Genomic DNA, 24,184 nt, shown 5'->3' with positions numbered 1-24,184 from the left:
TTTCAACCCGTGATTGAAATATTTGTTTCAGACAGGTGTTACAAATGCTATCATATCTGTGATGCTACAAACAGAGCCTGAAGCGTTATTTTCGGGCAGGTCTCCTGTGTTCTTTTAGGTTGATGCTGCTGTTTATAGCAAAATAAAGTATCAAAAAGACTAGGAACTAAATTATGCCAACTAGCCCTCATTTTTCTGACATTATAATTAAAATCATTTAAGCGTTTGTGAATATGAGGTATGCTAATAACACGTTCAGGCAGTAAATGTAAAACTCCATTTTATAGTTTCTTTTTATCTTGTTTCCTACTGGTGTAGTTTATGCTGTCATGTTTGTTTGCTGTTTGTTTCTAGGATTTGATTTGGTTTGTGAGTCTAAATAAATATTCTAACTTTAATCTTTTCTAAATATGTATTCATACTCTAGTAAGCATTTAATTTAATATGAATTGATATTTACTTTTGATATTTACATTTGAATATGATATTTACTTTTCTCCTTAAGTTTTAGTATAGAACTGAGTGTTGTCATTTTCCATTTCTAAATTATTTAAAAAAAACATGCTAACTGATTCATAAATGTAGAGGAATATTCATTCATTCCTTTGACAAAGGTTTTGTTTTCTGCCTTTCCTTGTAGAATGGTCTGCCTGATACTCAAGCCAAGTTCCATATTATGTTTTTATTCTTTGCCGCGGCTATGTTTTCTGTCAGCTTGTCTTCTCTGTTTGGTTATCATTGTTGGCTAGTCAGCAAAAATAAATCTACGTTAGGTGAGTACCCAGTCATTAGAGCAAAGAGAACTTTAAATACACATGCTGTCATTCACTAAAAGTTGCCATGTGAATAAATGTCATCAACGTGTCTTGAAATAGTCAAATAAAATCTTTCTTATTTCCCACGTGTTTTGTAATGTCATATAGACACCAGTCCATTCTCTGCGTGTATTAATTGACTGTGTGTGGTTTGAAAACAGTTTTCATGCCAGGTGGAGAGCAAAGGAAAGCAATTTCTTGAGGGACACAAAGGCAAAAATTAAACATAATAGTAATTATAAAATCAGAATACTTTGAAGGATGCAAACAAGTCATGAAGTATGAGCTGGAGATGGTGGAAGGGAAGCCATTTTGAATGAGTTGTCAGGGATCGTCTCACCACACTAAGACATACACAATCTGAAAAGTTAACTGTAGAAAGATCCAGAACATTGTAGGCACAGAACAGAGTCTGTTCAAAAGCTCTACAGACGAGAAGTGATGAATAGTGTTCATTGTTAAACAAGATCTAGAATCGCCAGGGAGATGGACCTCTGAGCATGCCTATGGGGGGGGGATAATCTTGGTTACCATCATTGAGGTGGGAAGACCCACCTACTGCAGGCTACAGCATTCCCTGGCTGGGCTCCTGAACTGTATCAATGGAGAAAGGGACTGAGAAACAGCATGCATTCATTGTTCTCTCCTCCAGTGCAATTTCCTGCCTTGATGGTCTGTAGCCAGGGGCTGGGAGCCAAACAAGCTCTTTTTCCCTTAAGTTGCTTTCATCACAATATTTATCACAGCACCAGGAAGAGAAGCTAAGACCCAAGGGATGTAGCCGTGCTCAGAGAGAAAGATGCAACTGCAGATGTTCATATTAAAAATGAATAAGGGTTTTAGCCAATAGCTGTGCAGAGTGATGAGCCAGAAAAAGGAGAGAAGAGAGAGCCCAAAGCAAGCAGAAAGGACCTAATGAATGTGGGAGCTCATAGAAAGAAGTTACAGGAGAGTAAATGAAACAGATAACTTATTTTTAATATAACAAATTTGATGAGGCTTATATGAGAAGAAAAAGTAAAAGAGTTATTACCAAAATTAGTAGCGTTATGACTGATTTCCCAGAGGTGAAGGGTTTTGCGAGGACTGGGAAATGTACGATGGGAAATGACCAGAAACAAAGCCCCAACCTGCTTGAGAAATAGCAAGGTTGCATAGGGAAGCTCTTGTCTAATAAAGAAAGGGTTTTTGTTGTTGTTGTTGTTGATGGTGTTGCTTTTTTGGGGGGAGGGTGGTCTTAAAGCTGAACATCCCAGAGCAACAAAGGTTAAAACTCTCATAACTTCCCGTTTCCCTCAGTATCTGACCCTGTCAGTTAGATTTTTGTCTCCAAAATGATGGACAGAATCTTTATGCTTCTAAATGTGTTTCTATCCTAAAATGGAGAGTTTAGAATTTGCTTTGTGGGGTTATATAAGAGGAAACCGTGGCGTTGTAAAGAATGCTGATGATCTCACTACAGCGCCACATCCATATTCACTTGCTGTGTGACTGTGGGCAACTCTAATGTCTTTTTGACCACAAAAGGGGCATAACTGGACATGACTGGGGATTAGAGTTGTGTTTCGACAAGCTGGCTACAAAGTATATTTTTAGGTCAACTCGAAAAATTATGAGGAGTTTTTTTTTTCTTGGTTTTTTCGAGGCAAGGTTTCTCTGTAGCTTTGGAGCCTGTCTTTGAACTGACTCTTGTAGACCAGGTTGGCCTTGAACTCACAGAGATCCAGCTGCCTCTGCCTCCCAGGGGCTGGGATTAGAGGCCTGTGCCACCACCACCCGGCTGATATAAAAATTTTAGTGTTCTCTCTCTCTCTCTCTCTCTCTCTCTCTCTCTCTCTCTCTCTCTCTCTTTCTCTCTCTCTCTGTCTTTGGCCAGAAGATCTAGAAGGTGGGCTAGTGGGGTATATCAGTGGTGGTGGGGAGGAGTGCCACAGAGTCTGACAATCTGAGTTCAATCCCCACATCCCACATAAAGGTGGAAGGGGACCACTCTCTCTATAAAGTTGTCCTCTGACCCCCGCGTGCACACCATGGCACATGTGTTCCCACCACACCCACCTACACACACACTAATGATAGGTAAAGCAAAGATCTGGGAGGTGTCGATTTTAATTTATTGGCTCCTTTGAACTTTCTAATTTTCTCTAGTTCACATGTGTTCTTATAATAGTGAAAAATGAAAACAGACCTACTCATTTCTTAATAGTTTAAAACCGAAAAGACAACCTGGTTGTCTCTACGTAGGGCTATGTCTAGGTCCGTGAGGACTCTCGGGAGGCTAGCGTCACGTCGCTCCTTCCAGGATTAGGGGTCGCTAGTATATACTTTCTGTACTCACGGTAACTGCTTCTCTGTTTCTTTTAGAGGCATTCAGAAATCCAGTATTTAGACACGGAACAGATAAGAATGGATTCAGCTTGGGTTTCAGTAAAAACATGCTGCAAGTGTTTGGTGATGAGAAGAAGTACTGGCTGCTACCAATATTTTCAAGGTATTTTTCTGAAAACTTTCTAGGTGAACTAATGAAAGTTAGCAAACAATGATGACCTTGAGTTAAACCTGTTGCTTTTCTGCACAGGGCTTTCTAGAGTATCATTCAGCAATTCACGGTTGGGAGTGGAAAGCCAATAGTTCACTGACCCATGTCTTCTTACTGTTTTCTCCTTGTTTTTTAATTACAGTCAAGGTGATGGCTGTTCTTTTCCAACTTGCCTTGTTAACCAGGATCCCGAACAACCGTCCACTCCCGCAGGACTAAATTCGACAGCAAAAAAGTAATGCTACATTTTTTTTTCTGATTCATTTGCAAGTGATGTTTTTTTTGTTGTGTTCTTTGGTTATGTGCTTCTTGGAGGAGAAGATGTCAGAGATGTAGGAAAAAAAAATGACCTCCACCTGCTGGGATAGAGGGAGACAGTGGGAAAGGAGCGAGGACACATAGTTTCAATTGCATTCATGCAATTCTGTTTATAAGGGTTGGAGTAAGGAAACAGGCGGGCTAGAGAGGGAGCTCGGCAATTAAGAGCACTGACTGCTATTCTAGAGGTTCTGTCAATTCCCAGCAGCCACACAGAGACTCATGTCATCTATAACTGTCATCCCAATTCTAGATCCAATGCCCTCTGTTTGTGTGCAGGTATACATGCAGACATAACACCCATGTACATAAAATACAAAATAAATAAGACTCTTTAAAAAAAAGAAAACAGGTATGTATTCTCTAAACATTTTATTTGAATGAAATATATTTTCATTTTTGACTGTGAGCCTAGCGTTTAATGGCTGAGCCAGTTCTCCAACCCAAAATATATTATGATTTTTGAAAGGTAGGATTTAAAAATACTGTAAGTCAAAAGTAGTTCCCCTCTGCTCCAACTAGATGTCAAGGTAGGATTCCTGTATCCAATCTTGGTGTCTCTCCTCCGCGGTAATGTTTATAAAGGTTAAAGAAAATTCCTTCAATTGGGCCTTTGGAGATCAAAAGGACCTCCGGGCATCTACTTGATACAGAAGGATACAACTATGTACACTGTATCCTTCTGGCTCTGAAAGGTCTCGAAGCCTTGCCCCAGTCAGTGTGCCTGTGCATGTGTGTGTGTGCGTGCTTGTGTATCTGTGTGTGTAATGTGTGTGTGTGTGTGTGTGTGTGTGTGTGTGTTATGTGTTTTCCCAAAAGAAATGGAAAGGGATTTGAAAATACACTGTAAGCAGACCTTTGCTGTAGCTTTAAATCTGTTTGAATTCTAGTCTATCTAGGATCTGAGGATTGGAACATAAAGACAGAAGTTTAATTCTGGCTTTCCACTAATTGGATAAAGGGAAAAGTACAAAACCATTAAAGTTGCTATATGAGAATTTTCTTATTTTTTTTAAGAAACAAAACCAAATTTTTCTTTTTTGGAAGACGGATGCATATGCTTTACTGTGAAAATTTTAAGAGATTTATTTCTTTCATTTGTGTGCACGGTGTTCTGTCGGCATGTGTGTGTGTGTGCACCACATGCTGCCTGGTACCTCCAAGTCCCCAAAGGAAGTCAGATCCCCTGGAATTGGAGTCACAGACAGTTGTGAGCCACCTTGTGCATGCTGGGAACTGAACTCGGGTCCACTGCAAAAGCTGAAAGTGTTTCTGAGTTCTGAGCCATCTCTCCAACTCCCTATATAAATTTCCCAGTATTGAAGAATTACTTTTTATATATTTATTTGAGTTCCAACATGCTCTAATTTTAAATGAAAGTCAGTAACAAAAGAATAAGCATGATATTATTTAAAAATTTTAGAGGTTTTCTTCATTGCTATAACTTCAGAAGCAAACAGTCACTTAACCTGTGAATATTTCTTGATTACAGGACTTTTTCCTATGATTTCTGGAGTGTTTCCAGAATTATTTTCAAGGCTGTGACTCTGGCAAACCTTCCAAAATCACATTAAGGTTTTAAGATGTATTTGTCTCTCCGTCTTTGGTGTGAGCTGTGTGCAGGCCAAACTTTACCCATTTGTGAGAAGGTTGTTCTTCTACATCTCAGTGAGACATCAGTCATTTCCTGGGTCAAATTTTAAGTGGTTTTGGCTTGAAAATTATATAGGGTTAAACGTTAATGGCTTTTTCCTATACGTCAATGTAAAATAACTGAGTTCTAATAAATTATTGAGAATATGTTTTTAAAGTTTTGCAAAATGTAATAGTAGATTACTTTAATATTATTGACCCCTGTTAAGTGGTTTTTCTACTTTAAGAATCAGCAGGTTTTAGAAGCAACATTTTTTTCTCTATCTTCTAGGTACTATAGGGTCGGGAGGGGAAATCTGACTTCTGACATATTTACTCAGCTAAGTGAATTTGAAGTAATGTGTCCTCAACATCCATTTTTTATCTTTCACTTAGAGTTGAGGTTCAATTTGAGCAACTAAGGGGGGGGGATCTTGAATTTAAGATCAGCTTGGGCTATAAAGAAAGTTCAGGACTCGACTGACCCCCAAATCAAAGAGACTGCTTCAAAATCAAAGGCCAGAGCTATAGTTCAGAGGTAGCACTGAGGTCTACTGTGTATGTGCAAGGTCCTAGGTTTGATTCTTTAACACTGCAGCAATAATATAGATTTAAATTTTTCCTCTATATATCCGTAAGTCTTTCTTACTACTTGCAGTTACATGTGCACGTGAGCGCACGCGCGCGCGCGCAAAGAAACACACACACACAGCGCGCGCGCACACACACACACACACACACACACACACACACACATCCTTACTTACCACCTCCATGGCTGTTTCCTAAGCTAGCACACTATTGATTGTCCCATAAATGACTTCAACAGGTTTCTATCTGGTCTTCCCAGGCCGTCTTTCTCTCTTTGGATTGGGTCTAGTTCTCCCGTGGTCTGTTATGTATATAGCAGCTAATGGATGTGCTTGCCTGGCCTACTAGACTGCCCTTTGATGTCATCTCTCTTTACTTCCTCATCATTACCAATCCCCAGACACACACATCTTCTTCTCTTTCTGAACTCTACCGAGCACACTTTGTATTTGGTGCCTTTGGGTTTGCCAACTCCCCTTTGCTCAAGAGCTACTGCCCTGAGAACCATTGCCTGCGGGTGAGGTAAGGGCGTCAGTTAGGGTATCGTGTTACTACATAACCGATGGTGACCTTAAACTCCTGATCCTCTTGGCGTCACTTCTCCATTGCTAGAATTATAGGTGTCTGTTACCCCTGACCTGTACATGAGAGGCCATGTTCAGTCACATTTGGACAACACAATTTCATCGCAAAGGGGAGCGCAGAAAGTCACTGAGTTTATTATCTCCTGATTATGTGTATATTATTCTTCCGTATTTAATGATAAAGTTTCCATGAATACAAAGTCTTCATTCTTTGATGTAAGGGATATATAATTATCTTAGTTTTAGGGCTTCTAACTAAGTTAGGGCTTCTTTGCTGTGACAAAATACCATGACCAAAGAGCAAGTTGGGGAGGAAAGGGTTTATTTGGCTTAAACTTCCATATTCCTGTTAATTACTGAAAAAAAAAAATCAGGACAGGAACTTAAACAGGGCAGGATCCTGGAGGCAGGCGCTAATGCAGAGGCCTTGAAGGAGCTTTCACTGGCTTGCTTCCCCTAGCATCACCCCACCCTCTTATAGGACCCAGGACCAGCAGCCTAAAGATGGCACTACCTAATGGGCTAGGTCCTCTCCCATTGATCACTAAATGAAAAAATGACTTACAGCTGGATCTCTAGGAGGTATTTCCTCGAATGAGGATCCTTCCTCTTAATGACTCTAATTTGTGTTAAGATGATGGTCAAAACCAGCCAGTACAATAAGACGTAGCATACTAATTAACTGCTGGTTGAGATTTCATTACTGCTAATATGATTATAACAAATGACAAAGATCTACTCTTGTAACAATATTTATTATTACTATAATAATATATAACATATTACATGTTGTATATACTGTATACATTATATATACTGTGTATATAATTTAAGCCATATATACAGGTGTGTATATATTGTTGTATATATAGCTGTATATGTGATATATATTGTTATATTATTATATAACCTGAATGGCCATGCTTTTTTTTAAAGATTTGCTTCTTTTTAATAAATTTGATTTATTAATTTATTTGTGTTAAAGCCACAAAAAGGAAATTAAAATACTCAGAAATTTTAGTTGTGAGGCAGTTATCACGTTGCAAAAGCTTATCCTTGTAGCCTTAAAACATAATCATTATAATCAGCTGAAATGTGGGAAATTGTTCTTGGAAAGATTTTAAGAGGTTCTTTTGAAAAACAATGTTACTATTATTTGAGGGAGTTTCTGTGCTAACACACGTCCCCAAGTTAAGTAGTATTTTATGTGCCATCAAATATGTTAATCCATAGCAGGTCTAACTAATTTTTTAAACAAAGTTCTTTTTTCAAGCTTCTATTAGTTCCTAAATTGTATACCAGGTTTCTGAGACCTGATAATATCATATGTTTGGAAAGTTCCTACAAAATATGACTCAGTTTTGCTTATCAGACAAAAGGACAGAAGTTCCTTGCTCAAGCCGACTTAAGTCACTTGCCAAACACAAAGCCAATTTTTTTCTTTAACTTTTCTTCTTACCGTGTGCTTTATATTTCCTCCACGCACACATATCACTTAATAAAGTCAATACATATTTCCTTAACTTGGTACTTAGTGTTATGTGTAGACCTGTGTGGTGGCCTTGCATATGTATGTATATGCATGTCCACATGTATGTGGATACACATATGTGGGTGTACATATTCATGAGTATGTATGCAGTAGTATGTGCAAAAGCATGTGGAGGCCCTAGTGACATCTAGAGTCTTCCTTGATCCCTTGCCATCTTATTCATCAGTACAAGGATCTATCTCAGTTGATTCCATAGCTCACCATTTTGGCTAGCCTAGCTAGCTTGTTTGCTCCAAGGAGCCCCCTTTTCAGCTGCCACATTCACCCAGCATTTACATAGTCAGTAGATCTGAACTCTGGTCCTCATGTTTTACCCACTAAGTCATATCCATGGCCTTTAATCTTACTTTACAAGCAAATTTCAGTCAGGTGGGATGCACGCCTTTAATCCCAGCACTCGGGAGTCAGAGGAAGATGGATCTCTGAGTTCGAGGCCACCCTGGTCTTGACAGGGCAGCCAGAGCTACACAGAGAAACCCTTTCTTGAAAAACCAAAGAAAAAAGAAAGTAAATTTCATTTGATTGTCATAGTGAGAAACTGGTATAATTTGGCATAAATAAAACAATAAATGGTCATCCAATAACTGCTATTACATACTAACAAAATTCCCTTACATGCTAAAGTTTGACTCTGAGAACATTTTCTGTATTCAAAGTGGAAATTTCCCAGAGTTGGGGACTGCATAATCGGGGATGTAAGAAGGGTAAACAGAATGATTCTCTCACGGAGAACCAGATTTACTCAGTCTGTCTTGCATCCCCCCCCCCCCCCCTCTGCAAACAGCCTATATTGCAAGAGGGCTGCATTTCATTTTGGGAAATATCTAACAATGTTATGAAGAGTTAATTTGTGATTGTGATTACTTCTTGTCAGTCCTGAAAACCATCAGTTTCCTGCAAAGCCATTGAGAGAGTCCCAGAGCCACCTCCTGACGGAGTCTCAGACCTGGACGGAGAGCAGCTCGAACCCTGGAAAAGGCAAAGCCGGTGAGGATGCATTTGTTTCGGTTTTGATAATCTCTGTTCTCAACGGGTAGAAGAGGTGGGAAAATCCATTGCACGGAGATTTATATTTTATTTTTGAGTCAGACTCCCACCATACACATTGGGTTATTGTCAAAGAATTTCCCTGTTTGCCACCAAATCTTTATGCGGCATATTGTAAGGATGGCAAGTGACTCACAATATAAAGCATAGAAAATGAGATAATATAACCAATTCAGAAATTTGAACAATATCTCCAGGAAAGGATCTTAAATTCTACAATCATGTCTTTTACTTTAAAGATTCCATCTAGCTTCAGAGTATTAAAGTGATTACATAATTACTGTAACTTCAGCTGCTCTCATTTTTTTTCACATCTCCCAATTTATCTCATTGCTGTTGGCTTTCTTTTTTTTATTTATAAAAGTTTATTAATTTATAAAAGTTTCCATTTCTGCCCCTCCTCCCAACACCCTCCCACTCCCCCCACTCCCTCTCCTCCTCCCTCTCCATACCCCAGAGCAGTCAGGGTTTCCTGCCCTGTGGAAAGTTCAAGTTCCTCTCCCTTCCCTCCAGGTCCAGGAAGGTGAGCATCCAAACAGACTGGATCCCAAAAATCCAGTATATGCAGAGGAAACAAGTCCCAGTGTCATTGTCAATGGCTTCTCAGAAAGTCCCCATGCCAGCCACATTCAGAGAATCCGGCCACATTCAGAGAAATGTTGGCTTTCTTTTTATTTCAAAGAATAAGCAACATTTTGAACTCAAACCTGATTACAAATCTCACTTTCATGTGATTTTTAGGTCTCCTAATGGCATTTAGATTTTGTTTCTTTATATTCATAGTGCTGGTGCTTGTAAGGGTTAAATGCAATAGTGTGGTCGTAATGCAGTGGGGTGTGTGTGTGTGTGTGTGTGTGTGTGTGTACATGTCTGCACACATGTTTGGTGTCCCAACAAATGAGTACAGAAGATCTCCAGATCAATTTTAGTCAACCTCATGTAGACCTTTACTTATTTTTACCTTACAACCCTTTCATTTTCATAATTCACATGCAGGTTCGTTGTACTTTAAAGTATTTATTTAGTGATTTATTTAGAATCTCTTTGGTATTTAGTGATAGTCCGAACAAAACTAGATGTCCTTGAGTAAAAGTTCTATTTATTATTAGCATCTAATCAGCCATATTCTCTTAATATGCAAGGTTTCATTAGTAAAACTTAGTGGGTTTTTTTTTCAAAAATACATTTGCCTCATGATTTAAGTATTATAATTTGGTCTCTCTGACTTCTAGACAGAGTATTTCACTTCTCAGGCTATGGTAAGGATGAGACTCTACCTAGACAATAGTTGATGGTACTGATTTGGCTTCTGAACACTAGTTTCCATAGAAACAAAGCAGTGATGGAGGGGCAGTTGTCAGGGAGGCTCACTAATCTTTCTTCCAGAAGGGTTTATATTTCATATTACAGTACACACTAACACACTGCTGATTTCTTCCTTTTTAATATGCAATTAATTATTTGGCAGTTAAATTGATTTTTATGTTTCTTTGGTTGCTAAATTGAGAAGCTAAAGTTTAAACATGAGAAGGATGGGATGGCAAAAGGACTCCCTCTCTTGGAGGAGAGGGAGGGAGTCAGGAAACCAGGTGGATGCGGGTGCCTGCTATAGCACATCTTTCCTTACTGTGAACCCCTGCTTCCTCCAAAGTCCTGTCTCCCTTCACTACCCCTGTGTGCCTGCGCTCTCTCTCTCTCTCTCTCCCTCTCTCTCTCTCTCTCTTTCTGTGTGTGTGTGTGTGTGTCTCCCCTCTCTGTCCCTCTCTCTCCCTTCCCCCCCCTCTCTCTATGTCTCTCTCTCCTTCTCTCTCTCTCTCTCTCTCTCTCTCTCTCTCTCTCTTTTGTGTGTGTGTGTCTCTCTCTCCCCTCTCTGACCCTCTCTCTCTCTCCCCCCTCTCTTCTTCTCTCTCTCTCTCTCTCTCTCTCTCTCTTTCTTTTTGTGTGTGTGTGTGTGTCTGTGTGTGTGTGTGTCTCTCTTTCCTCTCTGTCCCTCTCTCTCCCTCCCCCCTCTGTCTCTGTCTCTCTCTCTGTGTCTCTTTCTCTCTTTGTGTGTGTGTGTGTGTGTGTGTGTGTGTGTGTGTGTGTGTGTGTGTTTGATACTGGAGTGATTTAACTAGTGTCGTGTGGTGAGTGAATTTCTATGTGTTTCTGTGAACCAAATATCAATACAGTATACAAGACTCTTCTGTTAGTATTTTAGAGGGTGGCTTATAGGTAAATAGAGGTGTTTTGCCATTTGTTCAAATTAGTCAAAAGTCTTCATTTATGTTCTTTAAGGTATGAGCAACCCTGCACTAACTATGGAGAATGAAACTTAACTCTACAACCGAACATGAAATCACTTTTATGAAGTAAGATGTTTTGCCTTTATTGTTACGTTTTATATTTTTAACAGGTTTCCAGTTCCAAACAGTTCACAGTTTCCATGAACAATATTTATTTTGAATGACTCGGAAGCAATCTTACTTGACCTATAGAATCGCACAAATCATGATGGACGTGGAAATGGTCCTGGCTTCAGGATTAGCCCGCATACAGGTTAACTTGACAGGCTGTGGAAATCACTTGATGGAAAAGCTTCTATTATAGTAATAATTACAGTAATACATTAAGTCATGGGGATGGATCCTAAGATGAACATTATTTTATAGGATCATAGAATTAAATTTTCCTCTGGTTTAGGATTATTGTCACCATATCTTTGATCATCCATCTATCAGCAGACTCTTAACTTAGTCTAAGTATTAGATGATTAAATCTTATCAGCACAACCTCTGTATCCCCATTTTGGGTCACTCACAGTAGGACTTCATTATAGATCATCTTGAGGAGCTGTTCCCGATCATTTTTTTATATTATAATTAACACAAAAAAACCTGTGTTTCCAAATCAGTCATCTTAAAAGCTATTCTATTGTTAAGCCTGTAGTTATCACAAAGGTATAAGAAAGAATGCCTCTGATAAACAAGTCAACTATACATGCAATATTAAAATAAATGCAGTATATACCACAGATGGTATTCAGGCCTGTAATGCCAGCTCTCAACAAACAAAAGCGGGGCGGGGGGGGCTACTGCAAGGGCGAGGACAGCTTGGTCTACGTAAGGAATTCCAGGCCAACCAAGGCTGCATGGAAAGAGCCTGTCTGAAAAGCAAGTAAACTGACACCTTGAGGTCTCTCATTCTCAATTATGAGTCTGCAGTCATCGGTACCACTACAGAAGAAGCTTCCTTGCCCCTAACAGCCAGTGGAAGCATGAATCATGGTCAGGGTGCATTTTAAGAAATTCTCAAATAATCAATAAAAATACTATTTTGGAAGGGAAAAAAAGCAAGTAAATAAAAATAAGCACAATATAACCAAGTTCAACATTAATGGTTATAAACATAACTTTCTATTTTAAAATCTCCAATCTAAAATCCCCAATTGTAAGGGAGATAAGAAACTGCTATCTCAAATAAATCATTTATATTATCATGCATATTGAATTTTTAAATTTGCTTTGTTTGGTTTTGATGAATAACAATGTAATTAAGAACGAAACACAGTAGGGTACAGAGGCATGTTCATTAGATCCCCAAATTCATGAGGGAGGAAGAGAGGGAGGGAGGGAGGGAGGGAGGGAGGGAGGGAGGGAGGGAGGGAGGGAGGGAGGGAGGAAGGATAAAATATAAATTATATTATAAATTGTTAGTTGAGTAATGTTTACTATTGGGAAGCCATGTGTCACCTCTGAATACATGATGGTACAGTAGGTCAGAGTGACCGCAGTTAGGGTTAGGAAGGTAAAAATGGAATATGCTGAATTTAGTTAAATACCAAGTAGACAATTTCTGGAAGAGATCCTGAGAAAGGACCTATGAGCGCAAAACTATGAACTACATGTTAATACTGCAAATAAAATATTTTATAGAAGTTGTGTAAGACGGAAAATTCACAGGATTTGCTTTCAGTATTTCAGATCATAAGTTATCATTACCATTATCAATGAGGTTATTATTAGTATTAATAGTTCACTTATTTTATTTAGCAATACTGTGTCTAGCTCTCCTTGGCAGTCTAACGTTCTGATACTGACCAGCTTTGCATTTGTTGATAACCAACCCTGGCACCTTTTACACTGACAGCAATCATAGGCTTTCAATAAATACTTGAGATTGAAAAATATGGAAATTAACCCACAGAAGCTTGATTTTAGTACATTTGGACATGTGTAATTGGTATTCATAACCAAATGGCACTAAATAAACTACACCCAATAAAAAAATACCAAGTGATTTTCCTGAATACTTCTCATTTAAGTGACATAACCATCACCAGAAAAAAATAATTTTAAATTAAATTTCTTCTAATATAGTAGGAGAGACTATACTGTTTGTTTTGAGCCAGGTCCCATCTGGCTGGCTTGGAACTCACTGTATGGACTAGGATGGCCTGAAACTTACAGAGATCTGCCTGCCACTGCCTCCCCTGTGGTAGGATTAAAAGTGTGCATCACCATGCTGAATATCACACTTTAAAAAAAATAATTTTTTTCTTGCACTTGTGTCTCACATTTGCAAACCACTTAATATGCACTTTTATGAAACTCTGTCTAGAGGTCCTAGAGAGATGGCTCGGCAACTTAGAGCACTGATTGTTCTTCCTGAAGACCTGCCTTCAATCCCAGCACCCACATGGCAGCTCACAACTGTCTGTAATGTAACTCCAGCTCCGGGGATCTGACATCCTCACATAGACACACAAATGCAGGCCAAACAGTAATGCACATAAAATTAACAAATTTTTATGGGACCATGTCTAATGTTGCTGAATATAATTCAGATTACCGAATGGTATTTTCCGTTCTTGTCCTTCTGAACTACATTAGTAAATGTTCTGTGGCTTTGGGGGTGAGATGCTGAAGATAGAATCCAGGGCTTGTGCGTTCTAAATAAGCCCCATACCATACCATACCATACCATACCATACCATACCACCATGCCATATGATACCATACCATACCATACCATACCATACCATACCATACCATACCATACCACCATGCCATATGATACCATACCATACCATACCATACTACTATACCATATGATACCATACCATATCATCATACTACCATACTATACCACCATACCATACCATACCACCATACCAATATACCATACCATACTACTATACCATATGATACCATACCATACCATCATACCATACCATACCAGACCAGACCAGACCATACCATTGTGTTAAGTCCCATGCCTAGCCTGTGACCTTTTTACAGCTTCTCTCAGTGCAACATAATTTAAAGGTAGCTATATTTTTCCTGAAATGCATCATGATTCTAAAAAGATTAACTTTAGTGCACCCAACCTTCCTACAGTACAACAGAACCTAGAAAAGCACTGTGATATCGTGCGTCTAAGTTTTCTTAAATTTCCTTTAACACTTTAGCCATTCCTAATCTCTGACTGGTCTCGGGGGGATGAACAAACAGATGAAGGACAGCAAGCATCGCCACTCAAATTGTGGATTTAAAGTAGAAAAATGAGCATCTCCTGGGCCGAGATAGTCATGCAGACCCTTGCTCGTTATCCTAGACCTACCCAATCAGAATCTTCATTGACGGTCCATTTAGTAAGAGCATCTCTCATGGGTTACGTTAGACTTGGGGATCTGTATTCAAGATCTACCAAGCCTTGCAGCATAGGAAACAGTGTTGAATAGGGGCTGTGTGATAAATAGTGGTTAAGTTTATAGGTATGTTTAACATTTCATGGTTTTTGTTTGCTTTTAAGGTACCAAGGCTGTGGAAGGATGGAACAGGCTTCCCACAGAAAGGCACTGTTGACCAATTATCCCTATATCCCTTTGGCTAAATATGCAATTTTCTTCATCAGTGATGTGAATCCAACCCAGCGGTATGAAGAATTTTGAGGAGTCATTACCAAACTGACACTTAGAGCAGAACACAGTTTAGTCCAATATAAACAGCTATAACTAAAAAAATTTCTTTAAAAGCAACTAAAAAGAAACTACTTTCTGCTGAAAACTAAGAAAAAGTTAAAGGACCAGTTTTCATTCAGGGTTGTACAATTTAACACATAATCCCATTAGTCATTCAATACTCTCTTTCAGAAAATGTAGATTACTCTTCAAATTTTAAATTTTTCAAGTCACGGTATAATGCTAAGTTGTATTCAGAAGTGGTAAGGAGTTTCCCTCTGATGTGAATCTGGCCTCAGACGCGGCAACTGCAGTGAATATGAATTCATCACGAAGGTCAAGTAACCCACGAGTGAAGGTTTCCATCCATTTGTGGAAGGTTCAACTCTAATTCTAGACTTTGTCTCCCATTGGAAAATTGGTATGAACAATGAAGCTTGGGTTCACTGTTCAAAGCAATTGGATAAAACCTTTTGTCACAGCTAATACAGTGTTTTGACAAAGAACTTATATCAGAAATTTATTTTCATGTCTTTTAATTTGAAGTCAGAGGGAATTTCGGCTAATTATTATGAAGATCGCTTAGTAACACTATTATTGGTCTCGATGTTATAAAACTTGTTTTTTTTTAACTGCTTGCCCTATTTTATGGTGACTTTACTGAGTTCTAAGCATTTCTGATGGATCAGCAGATTATTCATCTAATGCATCTCTATCATCTCTGCGTCTTTTCATCAAAACTGTGATCATTGGGATATATTTTTCCTCAAATAACTATCAGAATTAAATTATGCAAATCATTTAAAAATCATATACTTTTGGAAGTTTAGTTTACCATAAACTAAACAGTGTGCTTTTTGGAAATGTAGCTTAAGGTAAACTAAACTGTGTTTAATGACGCCAAAATATTTGGCCTCAGTAAATAAACTCAGACGCTTTGTGCCTTGTATGCACTATTTACACAGAGAAAAAAAGTCTCATTAAATAAAAATCTTGGAAGTTTTATAAATTAGTCATTAGAATAGTGAACTGTGTGGTTTCTTTGGTACTAATTTTGAGGATTTCAAGTAGATTAGCTTTTTAAAAAACTAAGTAATTGGCGTAAGCCAGAATTCACTATAAACAAAAGCCAAGGAGGTAATAGTAAAATGAGAGATCCTTGCAATTCCTCCTCCTAGAGTTCTATGTTGAATGAGCTTACGGAAGAACGGACGTCACCCCGTTCCGTCCATTCCGTGCTTCACGTGGGTGCCGCCCTTCCATGAAGGAGGGTGATGGCTGCATTCACATAGTTCAAGCTGGAGAGTTGAATCTGACAATCCACTCTGAAAGTCTCAGAGCATAAGATACGCTTTCCCCACTGTCTTCAAGCATGTTTTGGTCATTTGTCATTACCTGAAGTGCCAGACTGGAGCACAGAGCTCCTGTAAGCAGTCTTTTGGGCAGCAGCATGTGGCGTAGTAGAACTATGCAGCAGGTTTTCCTCATAGCACAGTGCCCCCTTCTCCATTTCCCACGACAGGATTCTGTTAGGCATTTCCTTCCGTCAAACCGGAAGCTGGTGGGGATGGGTGTGGGTTTACATTTTACCCTGCTAGAATACTGTTATGTCTCCTCTCTGTAGGTCGTTTCTGTGCTTATTTAAATACCTGAGTCCGTATACCTTAGAGCCAAATTGGAAAATAATTTGAAAAATAAATTTTTTTCATTATGTTGTAATGGTTACTTCTGTTTCCACCTAGTCATTTGACCTCGGAAGTTGGTTGGTCATTTTGTTCTTACTCTCGAGATGAATGACTTGATTGCCTGCATATCTCATGAGAAGTACACTGCCATCTTGCTTGAGTGGGCAAGCTCAAATAAACACACCTATCTATATTCTGTGCAACATCTTAAGCAGTTCTGTTTAAAAGATGTAATGGCTTAAATTACATTGGTGCAGACACATGCGCCAGCGATCCTGACCACAGCTAAACTGATAATTTCCAGTTTACTTGTTGAAAGAACTCTTTCCATGTTTTAGGAAATCTTTCCAAAATTTAGGAAATTGTTCTCTTAAAAATATTGAGCAAATGTTTTGTTTACCTGAACTCTATATAGAGAAGGACTGGTTTGTTCAGAGATAACACTTGCATCTGAATACAACAACAAAGTCTTCCCAAGTTCATGGGCTTTGCTCTGAGAGCCTCTAAGGAATGAAGTATCTGTTCGTCTTCCTTGGCTGTCTAGATGAAACTGCCTCGGCACTGTCAGGACCATCCAACACAGGCTTTTTATAACAGTCTCCCAAAGCTACTACTGGCTGAATTCATGTCAACAATTTAGCTATAACATGAGTCTCTGGAGGAGATAAGACGATGGAGAACTACTTGTTCATAGTTAGGTAATTCTGGGAACAAATGGAAAAAAGACTATAAAACTCAAGCACATTATAACCCGTACGTATCTATTGAGAAATACAGCAAAGGTTTAACAACAAACTGCCCTCTCCAAGGAAATCAGGTGCAAAGAACATATTAACCAAGTTTATAAAAGTAGCCTATTAACCAAACTTATAAAAGTAGCCTATCGTGTGATTTATGTTTTAGGAAAATATGAAGAAAATGTTGTGCCATAATGTTATGAACTAGTGATTTTTCCCACTTCTAAACACAAGTGGGTGCTTCTGTAGGCATGTATAAATATTTACTGATGAAACTAATGGTTTTGACGCCTCCACGAGTATACATAAGCGTACACACAGATCAGTAAGGCAGCTTACGTTGTAAACCCTGACAGTTTTCCTGGTGCAACTGCGACTTCTTCCCACTCAGATTGTACACTGATGTGCCAACATTTTGTACAAAGCGATGGGACTGGACAGCGATTCTACCACCCCCGCCCTCCCCCAGGTAATGCTTCTGTACATAAGATCCTCTTGTGGAATCTTGTTCTTCCTAAACAGAACCAGTTGCCTCGATCTGACATTTTAGCAATCTGCCTTCCTTCTCCACATATTTTAGCTGATTCCTTAAGTATTAGAGTGGGAACCAAAGATACCACTAGAAGGGTTTGAACCTTATCCTAGGAAAAGTTCATCTAACATCAGGAGAGGACCAAATGAATGCCAACATTAGATAATTCTTATTTTAAAATGGAGTAATGTGTTCCCCACCAGATTCCCTTTAAGACTTCTCAGCAAAAGCAAACTTACTTTGTTTTAGAACACTGGAAACTTTTATAGTAGGTCAAATCATGGGCCCTTTCTTTCCAGTGGCGGATGTGTTATTTTATAGTAGTGTCCTGGCTTGCAAACCCTGGGTATCACTGAAAGGATGAACTCAGGTATTTCAATGTCATCCCTGTGGATACAGATACAATCAGGAAGCACTTCTCAGCACAATGTCAGTGTATCGGGAGGTTCTGGATTAGAAGTCTATAGTATGAATTCTAATTGGTCTTACTAATGAAAACCCAGAGTCAGATATAGGGGTTAAAGGTGAAAGATCAGAGAAGCAGAGGAGCCAGCCACAGAGAGTTCTTACCTATACCAACGCTCAGACCAAAGGGGGCAATCCAGTGTCTACGACTCCTCAGAGTGCTGCTGTCTCTACAAAACCTCACACAGCCTATCAGACTGAATCAAGTGTGTGCCACCACTGCCTGGCCTCTATGTTAACTAGTGGCTTAGCTCTGCACTCTGATCTTCAGGCAAGCTTTATTTGTTACCACACAAGCAAAATATCACTACAGGCGTCTCTTTGAAATGTGTGTAGAGGATGCTTGAAAATCTCAGAGCCTACACCATAATCGCTCAATTTCTAAGACTCTCTAATTGTCTTGATACTAGCAGGGAGTTCATATGTGGTACCTTAGGTACTTCCAACATAGGCATTCTCTTTGCAAAAGGGTCAAAGTAAAAGCAGAACAGGTGAGAGTTGCTCAGACCCTTGATGCTCGTGTTCCACGGCTGGCATTAACATTTCTATGTTGCAGCTGTGAGAAAGTCTGTCTGCTCATATGATCTTCTGATGTGGCTTACTTCTACCGGTACCAGTCAAACCAAAAAGGACACTTATTAAGCAATTTTAAGCTCTGGCTTGCACTCCATAAATGAGCTTCTCATATCAATGAAGGGATCATACTATTTTATGACATATGAAATAAACATGGTTTGTATTGCCTTATCAGGAAGCATAACAATCAACTAAGGCTCATGCACGGAGCACACGAACGTTTACTGTTTTTATATGTAAGTATGCCAGCAATACCAGAGCTGATGATAGCTAGCAATGTTAATTTCTTGTTTTGGAAGCAACAATAACAACACAAGTTCAGCTAATGAAAGTGATCCCCATCAAAAACACTTAAAAGAGATGGCTTAGTGGTTAAGAGCATTGCCTACTCTTCCAAAGGTCCTGAGTTCAATTCCCAGCAACCACATGGTGGCTCACAACCATCTGTAATGAGGCCTGGTGCCCTCTTCTGGTCTGCAGACATACATGGAGACAGACTATTGTATACATAATAAATAAATATTTTCTTAAAAAAAAACACTTAGACTGTGATCAATTGTGATATAAAATACTGTGTCACTGGGTTCTTCCACGGGAAGTTCTTAAATCGGAAGCCAAATGATGACAGCCAAGCTGAAATGGAGGGAAGTCCCATTTCTTGGTGTGATACTGGAAAAGAGAGAAGGACCCAGAAGGTATGCCTTTCCCCTCCTGATGCAACACAGCCTGAGATTATAGTCTCCAAATTCCTGCCCACTGACTGGGGATCTTTACAAAGTGAATAAGCAGTAATTACAGAGAAAGGCACATGGTCCTTTCTGCTGCAAAGTACAACTATGGAGAAAAAAGATGTATGCCTACCATTTAATGGAGGACAACTTATTGTTTACCTTTATGATATATGTTACATATAATCAAACAACTAACACCATAGATGGTTATTAAACACAAATCAGGACAAATGGAAGCTCAGAGTGAATGCATATGAAAGTCCTCTCATTATCGCCTAAGCTAATTTCTAACTCTTAAAAGAAATCAAAAGCCTGAAATGATGCAAATTCTGCAGGACTTGATTTGCTACAGTCTGTCATATGCAAATGTCACTCTCATATAAATTATAAACATATAAAAGGCATAACACGAAGTACCTCCATTCAGAAAAAAAATCCGCTCTTTTCCAACTTAATAAATTCTAAACTCCAATATATTCATCCAATGAAAGTGAGGTGTCTATTGTTTCTATTTATAATTTGATTTCACTTCAGGCTGATGACTTCAAAGGAAGATTGCATTTGGTTCTGCAGATAAAATAGACAACAGTACATTTTGGAACCTCAGAGTTTTCTCTAGCGGGGCACACTTTTTTTTTTGTAAAAGACTAGATAATATTAGAGGGTTTGTGAGCTAAAAGATGAAATCAAAAATATTTCTCTTGAGCTTACATAAAATTTTTTTCTCTTTCTTTCTTTCTTTCTTTCTTTCCTTCCTTTTTTTTTTTTTTTTTTGGCTTTTGGAGACAGGGTTTTTCTGTGTAACAGTCCTGAATGTCCTGACTGGAACTCACTCTGTAGACCAGGCTGGCCTTGTACTCAAGAGATTCACCTGCCTCTGCCTCCCAAATGTTGAGATTAAAGGCATGTGCTGCCACACCCAGTGCAAGAAGATTTTTTAAAAGGGGTTTAATAGATGACTCAGCAGCTAAAATCATGTGCTACTCAATCATGAGGACCAGAAACTGGATCCCAACACCCATGGTGGGGATTTAGTGCTTGTAACTGGAGCACCAAAGGGTCTGACACATTCTCCTGATCTCAGTTGTACCCACATGCATGTGCATATGCTCACATGCAGACAGATAGACATAGATAAATGCTGTGGGACAATGGTCTTTTATCCTGTCACTTGTATTATTTTTAATAGAATGGTGATTGGCCAGTAGCCAGGCAGGAAATATAGGTGGGGTGACCAGGCAGGAAGTAGAGGTGGGGCAACCAGAACAGGAGAATTCTGGGAAAAGGAAAAGTCAGTCTGCAGCCATCATCTAGATGTGCAAGATGTGACTGCCTTGCCGGAAAAGGTACCAAGCCACGTGGATAACACAGACAAAAATTATAGGTTAATATAAGTATAAGAGTTAATAAGAAGTCTGAGCTAATAGGCCAACCAGTTTATAATTAATGTAGACCTCTGTGTGTTTATTTGGGACTAAAGTATTATGGGACCTGGTGGAACAGAAACCCCAGTTAACAGATAAATTTCTAAGAATAAGTAAAAATGAAACATTTAACACATTCAAAACATAATAAGATAGGGTTTGAGGGTAAGCACAGTTTGGTCATCTTGGGCTTGTTAGTGTTTCCTGTCATCAAAATTACTTCAAAATGCTCATCTAGAATGAGATTTTTCTTATTTTTGAATTGTTTCCCCCCTCAAATAGATCAGGGTACTACTAAACATGTCTGCCCCCAGCATGGTTTTACTTATGTATTCATCATTTTTAAAGTCATTTATGGGATCCCACAAATCTTTCCTTGGTTTCTCTTTTAGCATGCCTTTCCTATATCATTTCTAATAGATTGAGAAGAACATCTTGGATGGTTAACTGCTCAGCCCTACACAAGGCATGTAGACCACTCCCAAGGCTCAGGGGACTATCACAGAAGAAGGGGTTGAAAGAACGTAAGCTGGAAAAGAGGAGAAGAGTTGTGAAATACTTCCGGGCATGACACAGCCATTCCCATCATGACCATCCAGCAGCTGCCTGCACTGGGCCTCCACAAGACTGTAAATGTCAGTGGTTAATCATGGCTCAGTAAAAGGTGCCCTGCAGACCTCTTGCCACTGATGGATTCTAGCAGGAGGGGTTATCGCTGTCTTCGGCTGAACTCGGTGGTGAACCTCTCAGGATCCAGCGGATAGTTCTTAACACGTGGTGACAGAGACAGTCCTGATTACACTTGGTAGGCCATTAAACAAAACAACATGAGTGAGGAAAGGGGACTGATTTGTAGGAAGGAACAGGGGAGAAGAGAGGGTAGGAAGTGAGAAAAATCAGAACGCGATATATCTGTATTAAGTTGTCAAAGAAGAGTTTTAAAAGAGCTACTTATGTTTTCCTGCATGCCTGTATGCACACCATGCATGTGCTTGAGGTCTGGAGAAGTCAGAATAGGGATTCTATTGGATCCCCAGGGAACCGGACTTTCTAACAGTGGTGAACGTGCCTGGTGGGAACAAAACCCAGGAGCTCAGTGAGAGCAACAAGTGCTCTTAACCATGGCACCATCTCTCTAGCCCCAGTCAAAGAACAAATTCAATAACAGTTGTAAAAAAATAAAATCTATGAAAATTCAGTTCAAAAATGGATTTTGAAATAGTTTTCGTTGCACTTGCATCAAAACAAATAAAAAGAAAAGGCCTGTTGAAAAACATATTCAGTGAGAATTTATGGAGAATGGAGAGTTCGTTTTCTGCTTTAAATTTTTAGGTGTCTATGTGTTGGGGGTGGAGGTAGGTATGTAACTTTTAGGAGCTGTGGAGCTGTGTAGTATGAGGGGGCCTGCTTGTTGGGGTTTCTGTCCCGCCCAGTACCCCACAACCGGCAAGCCCCAATAAAAACCACGCACAGGACTCCATAAGATTATAAACTGATTGGTTCATTAGCTCAGGCTTCTTATTAGCTATTATGACTTATATTAACCCATTATTCTGATCTATTTTAGCCATACGGCTTGGTACTTTTTCAGTTGTCAGCTCACATGCTGCTGCTTCAGTGATCTGCGCAGGAGTAACAGAGGAAGCTTCCTGCTTTCCAGAATTCTCTTGTTCTCATTGCATCACCTCTACTTCCTGTCTGGTATTTCCGCCTATACTTCCTGCCTGGCCAGTCAGCATTTTATTAAAATACATGATTGACAGAATACAGATAATTCTCCCGCACCACTTTCCTCTTTCTTTTTTTTTTTTTAACAAAGGAAAATACCATAGTCCATTTGTTGGGAATGTGGGCGTAGTATTTCAGGCTACTTCCTGCTGGTTGGGGGCGGTGATAATCTTATGGGGACGGTGATAATCTTATGGGGACCTAAAGAAAATTTAGAGTTATAATCAAGTCTTGACTGACGTATCCTGTGAGTTTTGATCATCTCAGGCAGCAGTCTTGAATCTGTTCTGGATGTAGAACTCAGACATCTGGGCCATCTGTTCCTGTCGGAGATTTCTCAGGTGGCCTTCCTTGTTCAAAGCTGATTTTTCTTAACTCAGAATGAATCCATAGCCTCTCATTTTCTGTGGAAACAAAAGCAAAATCTCTTCTCCAAAGTAATACACTTTTTGACTTCAGTTTTGAAGCCAAGGTATTTTCAAAATACCTATCTTGGGTTAGTTCTCAGCATTTATAGACAAAAGTCTTTTAGCAGCTGTTGCTTCTTCCTCAGCATTCAAACAATCCAAAGAGAGCATAATAGCATACAGTATCAAGATTCTCTGTATATTTTCCTTCTTTGTGTGGCTTTACTTTAACCTCTATTTCTTTTATTTTTACTTTTACTTTTAGATACAGGTTCTCTGTATATCTTTGTCCTGGAATAACTCTGTAGACCAGGCTGTCCTTGAACTCACAGAGATCCCTCTGTCTCTGCCTCCCCAGTGCTGGGATTAAAGGCATGTGCTACCACACCTTGAAGTCACAGAGGTCAATGTACCTCTACCCCTTGAAGTCACAGAGGTCAATGTACCTCTGCCTCCCAGGCATTGGGATTAAAGGTGTGTACCACCAAACCCAACTTCTCCCTTTCTTTCTTCTTAACTTTAAGAACTTTAACTTTTAGCCTGCATATATTTTTAACACACTGTAAACCATTTAGAGGTGTTTTTTTTTCCTTTGAATTTCTCTTTACTGTATATCTCTCTTTTTCTGACTACATGAGTGTTTAAGGAGAGAATGAAAGCCATGTTTGCAGAGGGCATCTTGAGAGCAGGGGACACTCTGTGAGATGTGCTAGCGTTGCAAGGGTGATGGGTCCACACGTTGGAAGGTCTTGGGTGTGTTTACTTTCGTGTTATTCTGCGGCCTCTTTTCACGGTGGTCATTCGTGTCCTGGCCTCTGGCTCATTCTCAGCCTGGAGAAGAAGGGCCGAGTGTACTTAGTTGACTGGCAGACCCTCGGCC

General features: G+C 39.4%; 1 protein-coding gene across 2 annotated transcripts in view; it reads left to right on the top strand.

The window, feature by feature from the left end:
* Positions 1-16,744, top strand: part of Zdhhc2 (zDHHC palmitoyltransferase 2) — a 57,190-nt gene extending 40,446 nt beyond the window's left edge. For both annotated transcript variants that reach the window (XM_087900742.1, XM_087900743.1), the window contains 6 exons: positions 641-773; positions 3,180-3,306; positions 3,497-3,589; positions 8,906-9,018; positions 11,356-11,429; positions 14,872-16,744. In XM_087900742.1, the coding sequence (XP_087756868.1) occupies positions 641-773; positions 3,180-3,306; positions 3,497-3,589; positions 8,906-9,018; positions 11,356-11,396 (507 nt within the window). In that variant the 3' untranslated portion in view covers positions 11,397-11,429; positions 14,872-16,744. The remainder of the gene's footprint in view (positions 1-640; positions 774-3,179; positions 3,307-3,496; positions 3,590-8,905; positions 9,019-11,355; positions 11,430-14,871) is intronic.
* Positions 16,745-24,184: the final 7,440 nt, after the last annotated feature.

Source organism: Myodes glareolus, chromosome 23 (assembly GCF_982192425.1).
Source record: "Myodes glareolus chromosome 23, mMyoGla1.1, whole genome shotgun sequence".
In the NCBI taxonomy this organism is placed as follows: domain Eukaryota; kingdom Metazoa; phylum Chordata; class Mammalia; order Rodentia; family Cricetidae; genus Myodes; species Myodes glareolus.
The sequence above is the reverse complement of the archived record's forward strand: the minus strand, read 5'-3'. Positions and strand labels throughout refer to the sequence as shown.